A 19,066-nucleotide genomic window follows, 5' to 3' on the forward strand; every position below is an offset into this window, starting at 1 on the left:
AGGTAGGCCAGGCAAAAGTGTTAAAGGGAAAAAGAAAGAAGAGGGAAAGGGGTAAAGGACCCCTGTAAAGACAGGTGTTAACCCAAACCTTATCGCAAGCTGTCAGCAGAATACGAGAAAAAGAGCTTGTACATCATTTTTTAAAATACATATTGGATATATGTTTCTATCCATTTACCTATATATCTTTTAAAGCTGCTAATCAAGATAAATAACTCAAGTTGAGTTTCTTTATTCTTAATTCTCTTTGGGCTATGTTGGATAATCTGGCATTATAAGACAGATAAATAATTATTACAAAGAAATTAAACTACTCACTTGTCTCTAAGAACAACTCCTTCAATACATGCACCAAAAAGCACAACATTGCTTAAATCTACCATGTTCAGAGTTAAGGAAATAGGTATTAATCTTCTAAAATGGGATAGAAAATAGATATTTATTGGTCTACTACTAAAATGGGTTGCTAAATTTACTAATCTAATAAATGAGTTATTTTGGGAATGAGATGGGCAAATTATTTAGAGAAAGGTGAGGTAGTAAAAAGAACCTATCCTAATTAGCATGGTAAAAATACGGATTACCCTAGTTCTGCTGGATGTTCCTATGATGAAGACTTAGACTGCATTTGTTAAAAGGATACAGACAAACGAAGTGGTCAGGATGGCAAGGATAGTGCCAATGGGAATAGATTTCTGAGCATCTTTCAGATCTCCAGACCGGTTTGATCCAGCCATGATACCTTTTATGAGAGAAAATAAACAAGTTAACTCCTTGAATTCAGAGACACTGATTTGTATACTGATACCAAAGATTAGAAGCAAATCTAGGAATACTAAGAATATAGTGTTTGCTGGGAAAAGTCACTATGACGGTCTGATAGCTCCTAGAACAAACAACAGTGCATCTGCTTACCTGTAACAGAGGGAAAGAAGATCCCCACCAGAAGCGTAAAGGAGGTGGTGATGTCAACAAGAACATACTCGTGATTTAAGCTCCCTAAGACATCTGAAGATTTGGCCGAGGGCTTTTCAATGATTTCTCCCTTTGGTAGATAATTACTCCAAAGGTTCTCTGCAATAGAGAGGGGGGGGGAATGGAGAGAGGGTATATGGGATAAAAGCAACTGCAGTAGAAAGAAAATTAACTCAACAATTCTGCACCTCCATTCTAAGTTCTCATTTACATAGTTTTTACAAAAAGATTTGCTTCTCTATGAGCATAAATACAAACAAATAAAACTACACAGTAAAGTACACATAAGCAAAAACTTAAGTGCCCTTGTTTTAAACTTCACAATAAAACTAGTAAGAAGTTAGCACTGAGTTAAGAAAACTGAAGCTGACTTTTCGGAAAAACCTAAAAGTAGTCATCAATGATGTATTTAACAACTCAGAGTGAACTTGCAAAGACATATGTGGTCTAAACATTTATGACAAAAGTCTCCTAAGGTAAGAGTTTCATAAATTTAGCTAAGTTAGGAACATACATAAGTAGATGTAGACCATTGAAATGGTTCCAACAGGGTAAATTTAGAAGATACAGACTATCTTTTAAATGTCTAAAAAGTGAAAAAGTTATTTTCTCAGGTCTTCCCTCTAAAGGAGGCAAATTCTAGTAGCGAGCAGTGTTCAAAGTTTAAAGTATACAAGGTTTAATTTGTGCAAAAAGTATAAATTCACTGATATTAAAGTAAAACTATACTGAATAAGAACAGCATTTTGCGCTTACATGGAAAATGACACTCTGAATATTCTTATGGATAATAGAAAAAGCCAAGAGGGTAAAAGTTATTTTCCTAAAATAATAATTTAAAATTACAAATAACTCTCTAAATTACCTGTAATGATACCACTAGCCAATCCAGGAATGCCCTGAATTGAAGTGACATTATTGTGAACAAAGTATTCATCACAGGTGGCATTGAAAAACTGGCTTGAGTTACAAAACAAGCCCCACAACTTTGATGGGACTGTCATGTTGTTCATTTCCTTGGTCTTAGAGCAAACATCAAAATGTCTTGATGAAAGAGTACGGTTACCCAGCATACAGACCCTAAATGAAAAGAGAGACAACTCTTGAGCAAGAGAAAGAACATTTAAACAAGAACATTAAAAAAGATTAGTAAGTGAAAACAAAAAAATATTAAGAGCTTCTCTTAACGTAAGTGTGAAAGGAACTAATGTTTATATATTAACCAACTTAATCCTTGCAGAAATCTTCCAAAATATGTGTTACTATTGCCCATCTTTCTCCCAATTTATATTTTTAGGTAAATAAAAACAATTTTAAGGTAGTAATCTGTCATAGATAGAGGTGATAGATAGCAGGGATAGAACTCAACGAAAAAGACACTGTAGTATACTACACTGACTCATCTTCCAAAATTTCTAGGCTAACAATTGTTGGACTTAATATATTCAAGTCTCTCTCTCTCTCTCTCAAATTCAGCAACTGCTCTGTGGTGGAAGGATGGGCAATCTCCTCCCATCCATTGCTTCTGAAAACCTGCCTGAGGGTCTGCTTATGGATCGATTCCGAATTGACAGCACACAAAAGCAAGGATATAAAAAAAAACCCCAAAACTCCCTTTTTTCTTTGCCTAGGAAAAGCACTCCTTTCAATACCACCATTTCCCATTGAGGAACAAAGGTACAATGTACCCACAATTTAAATACTACTTCCCAAGGGTAACGAAGCTTTTCCCCCCAATTTTCAAAATAACAGCAACAGTTATACATACATCCCCCCCACCTCCAGAGAGAGCAGTAAGAATCATCAAAGGAAAATCAAATGCAGGATTGCATTTCCCTAGTTAAAATATAGTAAAAATGGAACTCTTGCATTTTTATGAATGTGAAAAAGATCTCTTAACTAGTTTACCATACTAATATGCAAACCAGAGGGAGCTCTGGTGTTCTAGTGATAAGGAGTTGTGCTGGCAACCCAAAGGCACAGACTCTGAATCCACTAGCCGCTCCATGGGAGAAAGACAGGCAATCTCCTCATGTGTGATTTACTGCCTTTGAAAATCTGATGGAGGGTCAGCTATGAGTTAGGTGTGACTTGATAGCACACAACAAACAAACCACAAATTAATAATAGAATCTATCATCACAAAGAAAAGTGCAGGAGAAACACAAGACTGGATTGAGAATCGGGAAATTACAGGGCTCAGGTTCTTACTTTGCCATTAAGTAACTGTGAATAAAGTTATTTAAAAATAGGGATCTGGGTGCTTTTAATCCTAAAAAATATGTTTTTATATCGTCTGGTTAAAAGAACACAGGATTAATGAATTTAATCCCTGAACCAACTAAGTGATTTTCGAAATCACGCTCTATAAGCAAAGCAGAAGTGTGCAAGTCAAGTTGCTGTTATTATGTGCCACTGACTTGACAACAACTCATTGCGACCCTATGAATAATGGCTATGAACCTTGCCCTATCCTGAGCCAATTTTTCCCCATCTCTTGATACACATGCCCCCATTGCCATTGTCACTGTTTCTTTCCTTTTCACCCAGAGTCTTCCTCTCTTGCTGTCCCTCTGCCCTTCCAAGTACGATGCCTTTCTCCAAGAATTGATCTCTACTGGAAACATGTCCAAAGTATGTGAGATAGAGATTTAAAATCCTTGCCTCCAAGGGGCAACCTGGCTTCATCCTCCTGAGGAAAGATCTGTTCATTCTCTTGGCCAACCATAATACATTCAATACTTTTCTTCTCCAGCACAATTTAAAGTCATCGATTCTTATGTCATCCTTAGTCACTGATTACTCCCAGATGCATAGCAAGCAACTGAGAAGACCAGGACTGGATCAGGTGCACCTTAGCCTCCAGAGTGTCATCATTACTCTTTAACACTCTAGAGAGATCCTTGACAGCAGTTTTTCCCAAAGCAACTAGCCTTTTGATTTCCTGACTGCTGCTTCCAAGAATGTTGACTCTGCATCTGAGCAAGATGAAATTGGTAACAATTTCAAATTTCCCTCCACCTATCTTGAAACTCTCAACCAGCCTGGTATTGAAGACCCTCGTTTGATGTTGAGATACAATCTATATAGAAGGCTTCAGTCCTTATCCTACTGTAACAAACACTTCAAGTCCTCGTCAGTTTCAGTGAACAAGACTATGTCAGCTGCATAACTCAGGTTGTTGATTAGTCTTCTGCCAATCCTGATACTACACTCTTCTTCATAAAGTCCAATCTTCTGGATGATCTGTTCTGCATATTGACCAAAAAGGTGTAGAGACAGGATGCACCCCTGATGCACTCCTTTCCTGATTTTGAACCATATAGTATTCCCTTGTGTTGTTTGGATAACAGATGCCTGGTCTAGGTATAGGTTTCACAAGAGCACAATCAAGTGTTCTGGAATTCCTATTCTTCTCAATGTTAGCCACAATTTGTTGTGATCCAAATGCCTGTGCATAGCCAATAAAACTAAAAAAAAAAAAAAAGACACCCTACTGGTACATTGCTTTCAGTCAGGACCATCTGACATCAGAAATGGCATCCCTAGTTCCATGGCCTTCTCTAAATCTGGTTTGTATTTCTGGCAGTTTTCTGCCAAAGTACTGTTTTATCCATTGTTTGGATAATCTTCAGGAAGATTTTTCTTGCATATTATATTGGTGATTGTTGTTGTTATGTGCTATCAAGTTGCCTGTGACTCATAGCGACCCTATGTACAAAAGCCCTGAAACCTGCTCTACCCTTTGCCAACTCTACTGTCTCTGACACACCTACCCTCATTACTCCAATCACTGACTCAGTCCATTTTATAAACGGTCTTCCTCTCTTTCTCTGTCCCTCTGCCCTTCCAAGCATGATATTCCTCTCCAAGGACTGGTCCTTTCTTGCAACATGCCCAAAATATGAAGACGAAGCTTCGAACCTTTGCCTTCAGGGAGCAGCCTGATTTCACGCTCTCTAGGATGAACCTGTTTGTTCTCCTGGCAGTTCATACTATATTCAATACTCTACTCCAACACCAAATTGATGCAAAGGCATCAATTCTATCATCCCTAGTCATTGTCCAGCTCTCTGGTGCACAGTAAGCAATTCTGATGGATGACCTTTTTTTGGGAATGGGATTAAATATGGATCTCTTCCAGTCAGATGGACAGATAGCTGTCCTCAAGATTTCTCTGCCCATCCCCCCATTTTTGTCTTTTTAAAAAATTCATTGTTGCACATTTTCTTCCTCCAACCCCCCATGCCACCCTGCAATGCACATCTTCTTCCAGACTATTGTCATACATATAAAGGCTAATCATATATTCCTTTTGGATTGTTCTTCCTCTCATGTTTTAATGCAGTGTTTATTATCTATCCACTCTTTTCCAATTCTCTCTCCAACTTCTCCTAACCCTGTCTGTCCTTTTTTTTTTTTTAAAGTATTTATTTTATATTGGTTTACTTACAAAGTTTATCTGTCCTATTTTATAATAGTGGTATTATGCAACATTTCTTTCTGTGATAGATACTTCACTCAGCATAATGTCCTACAGGCTTTTCCATGTTGTGTAATATTCTACAAGTTTTTTTAATGCTGCATAATATGCCATTGTGTGAATGTACCAGTTTTCCTATCCATGTTTGTTGATGGCACTTGGGCTGCTTCTATCTCTTTACTATTGTGAATAATGCAGCAATAAACATGGGTGTGCATACATATGTTTGTGTGTGGCTCTCGTTACTGTAGGGTATATTCCAAGTAGTGGAATTGCTGGGTCAGATGGTATTTGTATTTCCAGTTTTTTGAGAAAGCACCAGACCTCCTTCCATAGTGGCTGTGCTATTTTACATTGCCAATAGCAGTGAATAAGAGTTCCAACCTCTCCACAACCTCGTCAACACTTGTTGTTTATTGCCCTGTTGAATTTTGTCATTGTTGCTGGGGTGAGTTATCTCATAGTTGTTTTGGCTTATAGATTTCTTTGGTCCAACCTGGTGAACATCTCCACGACCTCATCTTGCTGAAATGTCTACTGGTACTCCATCAGTTCCTGGAGCCTTATATTTTTGCTAATTTCTTCAGAGAAGCTTGAACTTCATCTTTTATTATCATTGATTCTTGATCGTATGCTACTTTCAGAAATTTCTGTGTTAGCCAGTTTTTTGTTACTACAGTGACTCTGTATAGTAACAAAGAGTCACTGTAGTAACAAAAAAAAAGAGGCAGTAGTCAGAACAGAGCAGGGCAACACTGCATGGTTCAAAATTGGGAAGGGTATACGCCAGGGATGCATCCTGTCTCCATACCTTTTCAGCCTATATGCGAGCAGATTATCTGAGAGGCAGGGCTCTATGAGGAGAAGCGTGGCATTAAGATTGGTGGACGATGTATCAACAATCTGCGTTATGCAGATGACACAATCCCGCTCGCTGAAACTGAGGAGGACCTCATGCACTTACTGCAGAGGGTCAAGGACTGCAGCCTTCAATATGGACTGAGGCTCAATGTCAAGAAGACAAAGATTCTCACCACTGGACCAGTTGGTGGCATCAGGATGGATGGTGAAGAGACTGAGATTGTTCACAGCTTCAGTTTGCTCGGCTCCACGGTCAACACTCTTGGCACCAGTAGCAAGGAAATCAAAAGATGTATTGTGATAGCAAAGTCTGTGCTTAGGGACCTCTCTAAAGTACTCAAGAGCAATGGTGTCTCTCTGGAGACTAAGGTGCGCCTGATACAGGCCATGGTTTTTGCAATCACTTGTTATGCATCGTAGAGTTGGACAATGACTAGGGAGGACAGAAGGAGAATTGACGCCTTTTGAGCTGTGGTGCTGGAGAAGAGTACTGAATGTACCATGGACTGCCAAGAAAACAAATAGATTCATCCTAGAGAGGGTTAAACCAGGCTGCTCCTTGGAGGCAAGGATTCTGGGGCTTCGCCTGACATACTTCGGACATGTTGTAAGGAGAGACAGGTCTTTGGAGAGGGACATCATGCTGGGCAGGGTGGAGGGACAGCGCAGGAGGGGAAGACCCTCTATGAGGTGGACTGATTCAGTGACTGGGGTAATCAGGATGGATGTGTCAGAGGCAGTGAGATTGGCACAGGATAGAGCAGGGTTTAGGGCTGTTGTACATAGGGTCGCTATGAGTCGCAAGCGACTCAATGGCACACAACAACAACAACAACAACGACTCTGTGTATTCCTTCCCTCTTTGATGATTCCTGAATCATTCAGTATTTTCCCCAAGCATCTTTAAATATTGTAACCTGAGGCTTGAATTTGTTCTTCAGTTCCTTCAAATTGAGGATTGCTAAGTTCTCTCTTGATTTTCTGACTTTAGCTCTTTGCACATTCATTATATTATTTTCCTTTTTCTTTCCAAGGTGCCCTTTGAAGTCTTCATCTTTTTTTTTTGCTTTTCTTCCCTTTGTTTTGGCTTTTTTTGCAGCTCTAGTGCAGCATTCAGAGTCTCTACTGACATCCATCTTGGGTTCTTTCCTTCCTGTCTTTGTAATAACCTTCTGCTTTCTTCATGAATGATATTCTTGATATCATCCCATAGCACTTCTGGTCTTCATTCATTAGTGCTCAAGGCCTCAAACCTGTTCTTGAGATGGTTTTTAAATTCAGGTGGGGATAGACTTAAGGTCATATTTTGATTCTTGTGGAATTAATTTTCTTTAGTATCAACTTGAACTTCCACATGAGCAGCTGATGGTCCGTTCCACAGTCAGCACCTAGTCTGGTTTTCACAGCTTTTCCAATTATTCTTTCCACTAATGTAATCCATCTGATTCCTACATAGTCCATCAGGTTAGGTCCATGTATATAATCACTGTTTGTATTTTTTATAAAAGGTATTTGTGATGAATAAATCACAGACAGTACAAAATTCTATCATTCTTTCTCCAGCCTCATTTCTGTCACCAAGCTCATATTTTCTGATCACTGGTCCTCTTCCTTATTATCAACTGTTGCATACTAGTTGCATAATGAATCTTGGTTGCATGTTCAATCAATTTCAGAGTGCAAAAATTGGTAGAAATCTCCTATTTCCTCTTTGTTTCTAGTTGTTGGTGCATATATTTGAATGATAGTGGTATTAACAGGTCTTCTCTGTATGCATATGGATAGTATCCTGTCACTCACAACAACATACTTCAGGACAGATCTAAAAGTGATATTGTTGACTATGAGTGAGACCTCATTTTATCTCACTTTTCACTTCTGGTGTAGTAGATCATATAATCATCTGATTCAAAGTGGCCCATGCCAATCCATCTCAGCTCCCCAATGTCTACTATGTCAATATTTATGCATTTCCTTTCCTTTTTTTCAAATGTCCAATTTTCCTACATTCATACTTCCTACCTTCCACACTCCAATTATTAGTGGCTTTCCAGCAATTTACAGAAACATACTATGGTATATAATATTATTTACAGAGAAAAGAAATTTGTAAATGTATGAAATTTCTTTCCCTTTATGACTATGTTGTTGTTGTGTTCCATCAAGTTGGAACCAACCCACAGCTGACCCTCCAGCATGTTTTCAGAGGCAGTTAACTGCACAGGAGGAGACTACTCATCCTTCTCCTGCAGAGGTGCTGTGCATTTGAACCACATGCTTTCAGGACTGTAGTGCAGCTTCTTGCCACTAGGCCAAAATAAAAAAAAAATTACTAATATTCAGGTAGTAGGTTAAGCTTCCTCCATTTATCAAAGGAATTCAACATCAAAAAGAGTACTGAGGTTACTTATGTACAACAAAACCTCATAGAATCTGGTCACTTGATTTGGAGGTTTAAGGCCATAGGTTCATGGGCCATGTCAGTTAACTGACTTAATAACATGCTTAATGTTTTTACTCTACTTCTCAGTTCATACAGTAGTATAGTGCCTGAGGTCTTTAAAGCTTGCAAATGTTCATCCAAGGCTCAACAATTTGTCTCTGTTCACTTGGAACAACAGAAGATAGAAGAGAGCCTAGGAGGAGAGAATGGTGTGTGTAGCTGCCTCCATGAGCAAGTGCCTCTTTTGCCATGAGACCAGAACTGAACACGTTCCAGCCACCACTAATCATTTTGATCAAAGATTCTACAGAAAGGGGAAAATTCCCTCAAACTGTAGTCAATGTCAGGAAATATAGTGTGTGAACTATTGACTATAAAGCCAATTTTCTCTGAAACTTTCACTCAAATCACAATTAAAAATAATAAAAAATGTTAAAAATATGCTGAGATAACCTTTAAATCTTAAATCAAACTATTCCCTTAAGTCTTCTTAAAACCAAACAAAGAGTGTTGGTTAACTAGTTTAAATAGCTAACTAGCTTAATTATGTCTGCCTTAAGAATTGTGCTCTTTGAACATCTATCCATCTGTATCAACATGACAACAACTAATCAAAAGATTAGCTAAAAACTTAGAAAACTATTAATGAGGGAAAATGACTCAGGTATGGGGGGTGAGAATGGTTGCACAACTCCAAGAATCTGCTAAATGTCACTGGATTATACATGTAGAAACTGCTGAATTAGCATATGTTCTGCTATATACTGTATGCACTAGCCACTAATGCCACCAGTGCTCCCTTAAACAAAAAGAAAATATATATTTAAAAAGGTATCCAATATTTCTAAATGTTTATACTCTATAAAGCCTGTTAGAAATAACTATACAGTTTGTAAAGTCCTTCATTAATACTTCCAATATGAAAAATTATCATCAGATTGGGGGGAGAAACAATTAAATAGTACTTACACTCTTAATTTTTGATAGTTAGGTTCCATAGACCAGGCCATTATGTAAAACTGATACTATATCAAAATTGAGTATCACATCAAGTCAGAATCATAGTCAGTGAAGTTAAAACATAACCTCAATGACTACAGCCAGCGTTACTGTTACCTTAATGGTTGTTACTGCCAGACACATGGGTTAATGAACACAATAGTTGGGTAGTAGAATTATTTCTACTGTCATAAATGTAAAATGTCGACTAATATGATAACTAAGTGAGGAGTAGATGTATATACAAAAGATGTTTAAAGCTAGGGGAGCTCTGGTGGCCTAGTGGCAAGAAGCTGTACTGCAATCCCAGAGGCGCACGGTTCAAATCCACCAGATGCTCTGCCGGGGAAGGAGGGACAATCCCCTCCTGTACCAGTCAGATCTGATTTGACGGTACACACAAATAAGAAAATAAATAAAAAAATTAAAAAAAAAAAAAAGATGTTTAAAGCTGCTAGTTCAAGGCATGAAACATAAGAAGGATTAAGAGTTTTGCTAGGAGGCTTTCTACTTAGATGTTAACTGTGTTTATCTCAAAACAGATTCTAAAATTCTCACTTGACATTATCACACCACCAGATATTGTCAATGACTTTACAATAATGTGTAATAATGATGATTATAAAACGTACGGGAAACTTGGTGGGGCAAAAGATGACTTGATGGCTCCAGCATAGATGGCCAAGATAGATACAATGACACAGGCCAGGAAAAGGGAGGCAAACTTGTTCACATAGCGTACACCGATGAACACAACCAATACCATAAGGACCAAGAAGGCTGTGCCATAGACACGCATGTTATTTAGCATGTCTGTGGATTCCTTGAGTGCATCATCACTATGGAAGATGGCAGCCCGGGGGACAATATATACCTGTTAGAAAAAAGAAACAGAAAATGAGGCATTTTTCAAAGTAATAAAGTAAAGGATTACTGTTGCCTGAAAAAAGCAAGCTGAGACAGAAATAACTGTAGGCTTTAACCTAATTCCTATGTGGGAAGATCTGGAACGCCTTCAGGAAAGTGATAATGGATTTCTTTTTCTTTTATGCCATGCTGTTATGAATACCAACACTTCCAAAAAGGAAAAAAAGGAATGTATTAATAATTCAATTCCAAGGGTTGAATTAAATAAACTGCAATGAATATCTGTTCTTCTGCTACCATTAGCTGTGACAGTAAAAAAATCCATCCCAGTTAATAAATAAATATTCATTACATTGAAAAAAGAATACAAAAGAAAACAAATCCCACCTTACTTTACTTTGTGCCACTGTACAAGCCTGTCTTGTAGTCTTTAACTTGTTGGTTGAGCACCAGCACGTTGGAGGCTGGGCTTCAGAGATGGGGCAGGCAATCTCAAACTTTGTTCCTTATACCCACAACATTGACCACAGGAGATCAGTTACGGTTTAATAGTAAATCACACAATTGATTCTGACAGCTGGTCTCAGACACTTTGATAACAAAGAACAAATAAAAGCCAAATCTCTACCTCTTCTACTTTCAAACATGGATCAAAATGAACTCATTACTCACCAGAAAAATTTCAATGGCACCAAGAATATACATGGCTGCTGCAAATGTGGTACCAAGATAAAAGCAGAGGCCAACAGCTCCTCCGAACTCTGGGCCCAGTGCCCTGGAAATCATGAAGTAGGAGCCCCCAGCTAAGATATAAAGCAGAAAAATGAACTTGACAATAAGAACACATCAGTAAGAGAAATATAAGCCAATCAAAATAAGAATAAAAATATGCATGATGGCTAAACATTTTAAGTTTTTAAAGCACTGACTATATTTTTTAAAGTGGATCTGCAAGGGAGAAGCAAAAAATGATGACTTTTTTGCAGGACATAATGTTCAGCTAATGCTTCACAAGTTGTCAGTACTACTCAGAAAAAGAAAAAAAAAGACATTTACTATATATAAAACGCAATAAAAAGTGCCAGTAAAAGTCCAAGAAATATGCCTTGAAATGAAACCATTTCAGCTTAGAAAAGGAAAGATTTTTTAAAAAAACGATCCTATAGTCAAATAGTATGGATTCATTACTCTTACAGTACAGAAGAAGAGACTACATAGAAGTCTATTCCTTGAAAGTTTGCACCTCTGGCTTTATAGCATAAATATGCATCACTGATGATTCTAACATCCAACCTTAGGCTACTGACCTGGTACCACTCCATTAGTGGCAATGGCACTCATGGAGATAGCAGTCAATATTGTCTGTAAAGAAAAGAAAAAGAGAAGATTGACTGTTACTGTACAAGGTGTACAGTATACAATAGTATCAGTACTGTTATCTCATCTGGGAATCTCAGAGTACTTATCAAGTATTTAACTTGATCTGTTTTTATAGAAACAAACAAATGTCTTGGATACAGTGCAGACACAATGGGCAAAGATGACTAAAGCTTCAGCTCACATTGTTGAGTATGTGCTAGGAGAAGCTACTGCTTGGAGATGTACATCATGATTAGAAAGGTCAGTAAAAGAAAGGACCCTCCATGAGATGGACGGACACAGTGACTGCAGCAACGGGCTCAAGTGTGTCAGAGAGGATGAGGATGGCACAGGATGGGGCAGGGTTCAGATTTGTTGTTCATAAGGTCACTATGAGTTGTGCTTGACTCGAAGGCACCTGACAATACCACTTATATAGAGTTAACAACCTGTCTTAACTAATGGCAGAGAATATTTTGGTCAAATGCCTCTACCTCTTAAATCAATAGGTGGAGTACTATAAGAATCACTGATCTCACTCTGGACCTTCTAGAAAGAGGAAATAAAGCAAAATACACTCAAAGGAAATAGCTAGACAAACAACCCCCAAAATAAGTTGGAACCTGAGTAAGAAAGAACAATATTTAGTAAGAAAGGAAACCACTGAAGACTTTTGAGTACATAAGAAGAGTATTTTAAAAACATCACAGATTAGCAAAGTACAGGATGTACCACAGATAGGGAGCAGCTGGAGAGAGACTCAGTGAGAGGTAAGAATTACAAGACCAAGTTTGAATTGAAAGGATTTCTTAGCAACATTTGATTGATCTTGGTGACCGAGTAGATATAAGAGTCAATAAGGGAAGCAAAGACGGCCTGGAAAACTGCAAGGAAAAAAGTGGTACCATTAAAGTTATTAAAGTATATAAACTACATCTACTTAATCTGCTTTTTTTAATTGTCGCTATGTGCCATCAAGTTGCCTGTGACCCATAGTGACCCTATGCACATCAGCTGTGAAGTCTGTCCTGTCCTTAGCAGGTCTCACTGACTCTCGTCTTTGCCCCAGTTACTGTATCAATCCATCTCACAGGGGTCTTTCTCCTCCTCCACTGTCCTTCCACCCTTCTGAGCATGATGTCCTTCTTCAAGGACTTGTCTCTCCTGGCCACATGCCCTAATTATGTGAGATGGAGCTTCAAAATCCTAGCCTCCAAGGAGAAACCTGGTTTCACTCTCTCCAAGACAGACCTATTTGTTTTCTTGGAGGTCTATGGTATGTTCAATACTCTTCTCTAGTACCACAACTCAAAGGCATCGATCCTTCGTCCAGCTCTCTGATGCATAGCAAGTCACTGCAAAGACTATGGCCTGGACCAGGAACATCTTAGTCTGCAGACTGAAATCCTTGCTTTTCAGCACTCTGGAGGGGTCCGGGACAGCAGATTTTTCCAGTGCAATTCGTCTTTTGATTTCCTGACTGCTGGTGCTTAGATTGTTGATTGTGGAGCCGAGCAAGCTGTAATTGTTAACCACCTCAATCTCTACTGTGTCTATCATAGTGCTGCAAAATGGCCCATTGAACTATTTTTAGTACTCAGGTGAATACAACACATGGAGAGGAAATAATGATGATAATAATAAAAGAGGTCAGTAGAGAGTAGAAATTTTGAAACTAATATTGATAGATGTAGCCAGGATGTATTGGTACATTTACATTAAAGTAAGATCAGTATGTTCTCAGTATACTAGAGAGAGGAACTGGAAAGAAAACCTAAATTTGTAGAAAGGGTAACAGAAGATACTTCAAAATACTCAACATTGTAAAAAAAAGTCATAAGATAGTTTTGTTTCTCTGCACCATACTAGGGCAGTGCTTCAAACTCTCTACCTCATTTCTTACCACAACTTTCATTATATCAAAAACTAAAAGAGGATTCAAAAATTCTCCAAAGGGAATGACTATTTTCTACTTCCCAGAGAAAGCTTCTTTTGCAATTTATGCTAAATCATATCATAAACAAGCAGTAACTAACAGACACAATAACCGACAATCCGTTAGACCTGATAACAGTATAGCAAATCATGTTGTGATCCTCATCCTTCCCTAGGATTTTTTGTTAGACTTCGGAAAAAGTCAACCCTCTAGTTGGGATTGCTCTTAAGTGTTTCCAATGTTTTAGATCCTCTCCAGGAGCCAATGCAAGACTTACACAGCAGCAGCAGATAAGGACAATCACAAAGGCCTGAAGAACTCCAGCTGTGCCCACCACCCACGTAAGGCGTAGAAACAGGATCACTCCAAAAATATTTTGAAGACATGGGAGGTAGACACCCATGAAGGTACCCATTTGGGGGCTCTGAAAAGACAAATGTTTATAGAAAAAAAATTTATTTTTCTAGAAGAGATGCTTTCTTTTATATCTTTAGGTACATAAATGCTTTCTTCTTAAGTACATATTTACCTCAAAGCAGAGACATAATTTAAGTAATATCTTAAAACGAAATTTCTTTCTTAAAAATTTTTCTTAGAGCTCTATACTTCTAATTATATAAGGAAATTTAGTAACAAGTGTGCCTTCAACATTTTTGGTTTCTCAAAACTTTATTTTCAAATATATCATTAATTTGAAAAATAATGGTTTAATGGAATCCAAAGTTTGGCATAAATTCTTAGTGTTGTTGTTATGTGCCAATAAGTCAACTACAATTCACAGTTATGAACTATAGCTCTGAACCTTGCCCTATTTTGAGCCAATCTCATTGTCTTTGGCACACCTGCCCCCATTGTCAATCCATCTAATCGAACATCTTCCTCTCCTGCACCTACCCTCCACTCTTCCAAGTATGATGTCCTTCTCCAAGGACTGGTTCTCTCCCGGCAATATGCTCAAAATATTAAGAGAAATTGATAAAATGAGGTTTTGAGAATTGATTTACCCCTTTTCTAAGAGTTAAAAGACCAGAAAGCTAAACCGTATTGTTCTATACTTGTTAGGGGCAAAAAAAAGGTATTTGATCTTTTTAAAAAAAAAAAAATCCAACAACTTGGCAACAGACAGATGGTATCAGCTAGTGAGGCAGATGGACGTGGACTCTAAGTGCTATTCTCTCTCCCTGGATGCTCTTCTCCCAGTTTGTACGTGGCTCACTCCCTCACATTATTTATTTATTTGCTTCACCTTGTCATAAAGGCATTTACTGTTAGTCTATCTAAAGCTCTTTTACCATTTAATGTGTTGCTAGCCAGTCCTAATCTGTTCTTTAAGCATTAATCAACACTTGACATGCTCTATATTGTCTAAGAACTGTCTCCTTATCCTAGAATTTGAGGTATACGAATGCAGGAGTTTATATGCTGTTTCTGTTAGGACTTCAGTGCCTGGCATATATTATGTATTCAATACAAAGTTATCGAATATAGAAAGATGCCCTGAATATTTCTCCATTTCTTATATCCAGTGCTCTTTTTAGTTATCTTTGTTACCCCCAAGAAATCACCTTGGTAGGTTTCTTTCTCCCTTCAGTAATGTTCTCTGCCTCTTCATGTTCCTTTGCTCCTTGTGTCAAATTTGTGTAATTGGCCATACGGTTGAGAAGAGATGATACCTTTGGCCTAGTATCCATTTCTTCCTAAAAAGTTAGAAATATGGAAGACATGAGTGAGGAAGAATGCTGAATATATGTATCAAAATAACCTCTCTACAGAAAAATTACAAAGTGAAAGAAATACTTCACAGCTAGTGATATTTTAAGAAAATTCATCATTAAGACTTTACTCTCCCTCTCCCAGAAAAAAAAAAAAACCAACTATACTCCAGTACAATATGACTCCTATAAAAATTTCAAATTGAAAGTTCCATTCTTCTTCCTAGTAACTATGCATTTTTATCTGCAGTTGGTTGACTCAAACTCATAGTAACAACCCTTTAGGACAGAGTAGAACTGCTTCACAAGGGTTCCAAGGTTATAAATCTTTACACACAAGAAGACATCCATCCACATCTCTTTCTGGAGTAGACTGGTGGGTTCAAAGCAGCAGCCCTGTGTTTAGCAGGTAAATGCATAACCACACCATCACTGTTGTTGTGAGGTACTGTCAAGATAACTACAACTCATAGTGAACTTCTGAATAACAGATCTGAACCTTGTCTTCTCCTGTGCCATCATCAAGATCTCCATCATGCTTAAACCCACTGTTGTTTTCAGTGTGGCAATCCATCTCTCACGCAGGGTCTTCCACTTTCAAAGACCTTACAGCTTTCTCAGCATGTCTTTTTCCACAGATTGGCTCTGCCTGACAGTATGTCCAAAGTCTGTGAGATGACATTTTACCATGCCCGCCATGAAGGAGTTACACTGTTTGACTGCACTTCCTCCATGACAGATTTGTTTGTTTGGCAGTCTGTGAGATATTCAGTACTCTTCGTCAACACAACAATTCAAAGGTGCCAATTCTTTATAGGTCTTCCTTATTTATTGTCCAACTTACAGATACATAAGAAACAACTAAAAATACTAACATATATCAGGTGCACTTGATGTAGCCTTGAAATTACTATCCCTGTTCTTTATCAATTTAAAGGGGTCCTTGAGTGTGTTTTTCCCAATACAACATGTCTTTCAATTTCTTGAAATTTCTGCTGCTACCATGAGTTTTGACTGAGGATCCAGGTAAAATGAAACTGCTGACATCTTCAATCTTTTCTACATCATGATGTTACCTACTTGTTCAATGGTTAAGGTTTTTGCTTTCTTGATGGAGAGATGTAATCTACATCAAAAGCTGTCATCTTTGCTCTTCTTTACTAAGTGCTTCATATCTTCTTCACTTTCTTTAAGACTGTGTTATATGCATAATGTAAGTTGTTGATTAAGTCTTCCTCCAATCCAGCTTCTTCCTTCAATCCTGCTTCTTAATTTGTCTTAGTCTGTTGGCTCCAGTGACACGTGTCCACCAGGGGTGACCCTGCTGTTGTTTGAAATATTAGTGGTATAGTTTCCAGCATTCTCAGTAACAGGCAAGTCACCATAGTATGGCAAACTAGCAGCTGAGTGGGGGCTGTGCTATTGTTGTTTGTTGTTATTACTGTTGAGTCTGAACTGACTCATAGCTGACCTTCTCGTAGGTTTTCAGAGGCAGTAAATCACAGGGAAGGAGACTATCTTTTTCTCAGAGCAGATCAGCTGGTGGATTCAAACTCTGTGCTTTTGGGTTGGCAATGAAAACTCCGCTGCACTACTGGAGCTCATAAAATCATTTCAGTTCCTGTGCAAGGCTGTAACCTAGCAAAGAACACTGGTAATGTTATACTTAACCACAGTATTCCCTTTCTTCAAGCTACTAACATTCCACTAGCTCTTATGGCTATCTGTATCAACAAGTATGGACATGTTTAAGAAAAATATGCATGATTAAATTAATTATTTTTTTTAATGAAGGAGAAGAAATATAATTTTTTTAAAGGAATATAATTTTATAGATAACATTAAGAGGGAGAAACATTATTTTCCAAAACCACACCACACTACTACTAGAATAAACCAGGCTTTCAATAAACTGGCCATTTATTTCATCAGAGTCCCTGCTGATTCAGTTAGATAAGATATACAAGTCTCCTTAATCTAGCAACCTACTTCATGCAATGATTTTTTGTTTAATAATTTCAGCTTAAATGAGTCTCTTCAATCATAGGGTTAACATATTACTTTTTACAAGAAAAGTAATTCCAATGTAAACATCTAATTGCTAGCTGAATTATACTATAAAACGCTCCATATACCTGAGAGATTAGCATTCTTCTTTATATCATAAATTTTGATATACTGTACTTATTGCAATTAGATAAAATACACTATGACAAGTCTTAATAAAAAAATTTATTTTAAAAGTTATTATATGCTCTAGCATGAACTACTTTAAAACTGAATATAGTAGAAAATGGCTATCCTGACACCTGCATCTGAATTCACTATGCCTAGTTTTCTCCCAAATATTACCTCAAACAATGCCAAGTTTTTATCAAAATATTCATCTCCTTCTTCATAATTGGAATTATTGAGATAAGCGTTTCGAGCTTTTTTACGTCCATCATCTAGGAAATAAAAAAGAAATCATGTTATTTTATTACTGGTACTGAGGAAGCATTAGCACCAAGTAACTGCATGTTGACAGTTAAACAGAAATTATTGCTAAATTAAAGTTTTACTCTGAAAGTGGTAGAATTTGATCAGAATGTAGCTCCCTCTCCAGCAGTTAGAAAACAAACATCTAAGAAGCAAACACAAGCCATAACTTTTCTTAAAAATGCAAAGATTTGTGTAGACACTATTCTTTTAAGACTCTAGTCTTATAGAGATCCTACTATACAGCCACCCAAATCTAGGAAGAAAAAAATTAGAATATTTATTTAATACACACAATTCTGGGTGCCCTTATATATTCCTGTTATTGATAATGACAGTAAAAACTCTCTGCCTCTGGAGCTGTCACTGCACTGAATATGATATTCTTACAAACTGATCACATTTTTAAAAAAGAAGAACTCCACAAGTAGGACTAGACTCCAATAGTCAACCGTGTTTGTATGATTTTTTGGTTTGAGCACTTCCTTAGGATGTAAAGTGACATTAATTACAATTATCTGGCACCAGACAGAGGATGAAAGAGTGAGGGGGAAAAAATGTAAATATCATTAAGAATGAAATTTTCTGCAAATAGAGATACCATTTGACCCAGCAATCCCATTACTGGGAATATACCCCAGAGAGACCATGTCTACCATCCAAACAGATATATGCACACCCATGTTTATCGCAGCACACCCATGTTTATCGCAGCTTTGTTTACAACAGCAAAGAGTTGGAAACAACCTAAGGGCCCATCAACAAACAAATGGCTAGAGAAGCTGTGGTATATTCACACAATGGAATACTATCCTGCATTGAAAACCAAGGAACTAAAAAAAAAAAAAAAAAAGAAAACCAAGGAACTCATGCAGTATTATTCAAAATGGGTGACCCTTGAGGACATTATGCTGAGTGAAATATCTCAGTCACAAAAGGACAAATACTGCATG

The 19,066-nt window shown here is 37.6% G+C and overlaps 1 protein-coding gene across 5 annotated transcripts in view; it reads right to left on the reverse strand.

The window, feature by feature from the left end:
• The window catches only part of SLC12A6 (solute carrier family 12 (potassium/chloride transporter), member 6), a 121,052-nt gene that overhangs the window by 31,914 nt on the left and 70,072 nt on the right, over nucleotides 1–19,066 (reverse strand). For 4 of the 5 annotated variants that reach the window (XM_006883064.1, XM_006883062.1, XM_006883061.1 and 1 more), the window contains 10 exons: nucleotides 17,988–18,082; nucleotides 15,489–15,620; nucleotides 14,201–14,347; nucleotides 11,936–11,990; nucleotides 11,301–11,431; nucleotides 10,394–10,635; nucleotides 1,841–2,055; nucleotides 916–1,074; nucleotides 644–742; nucleotides 319–376 (listed from right to left, as the gene is read on the reverse strand). In XM_006883064.1, the coding sequence (XP_006883126.1) occupies nucleotides 319–376; nucleotides 644–742; nucleotides 916–1,074; nucleotides 1,841–2,055; nucleotides 10,394–10,635; nucleotides 11,301–11,431; nucleotides 11,936–11,990; nucleotides 14,201–14,347; nucleotides 15,489–15,620; nucleotides 17,988–18,082 (1,333 nt within the window). Of the gene's footprint in view, nucleotides 1–318; nucleotides 377–643; nucleotides 743–915; nucleotides 1,075–1,840; nucleotides 2,056–10,393; nucleotides 10,636–11,300; nucleotides 11,432–11,935; nucleotides 11,991–14,200; nucleotides 14,348–15,488; nucleotides 15,621–17,987; nucleotides 18,083–19,066 lie in introns of those variants that run through there. The other variant, XM_006883065.1, reaches the window with a different exon arrangement.

The sequence above is a fragment of the Elephantulus edwardii genome, unplaced genomic scaffold (assembly GCF_000299155.1).
Source record: "Elephantulus edwardii isolate Elephantulus edwardi_28Jun2011 unplaced genomic scaffold, EleEdw1.0 scaffold00026, whole genome shotgun sequence".
NCBI classification, from domain to species: Eukaryota; Metazoa; Chordata; class Mammalia; order Macroscelidea; family Macroscelididae; genus Elephantulus; species Elephantulus edwardii.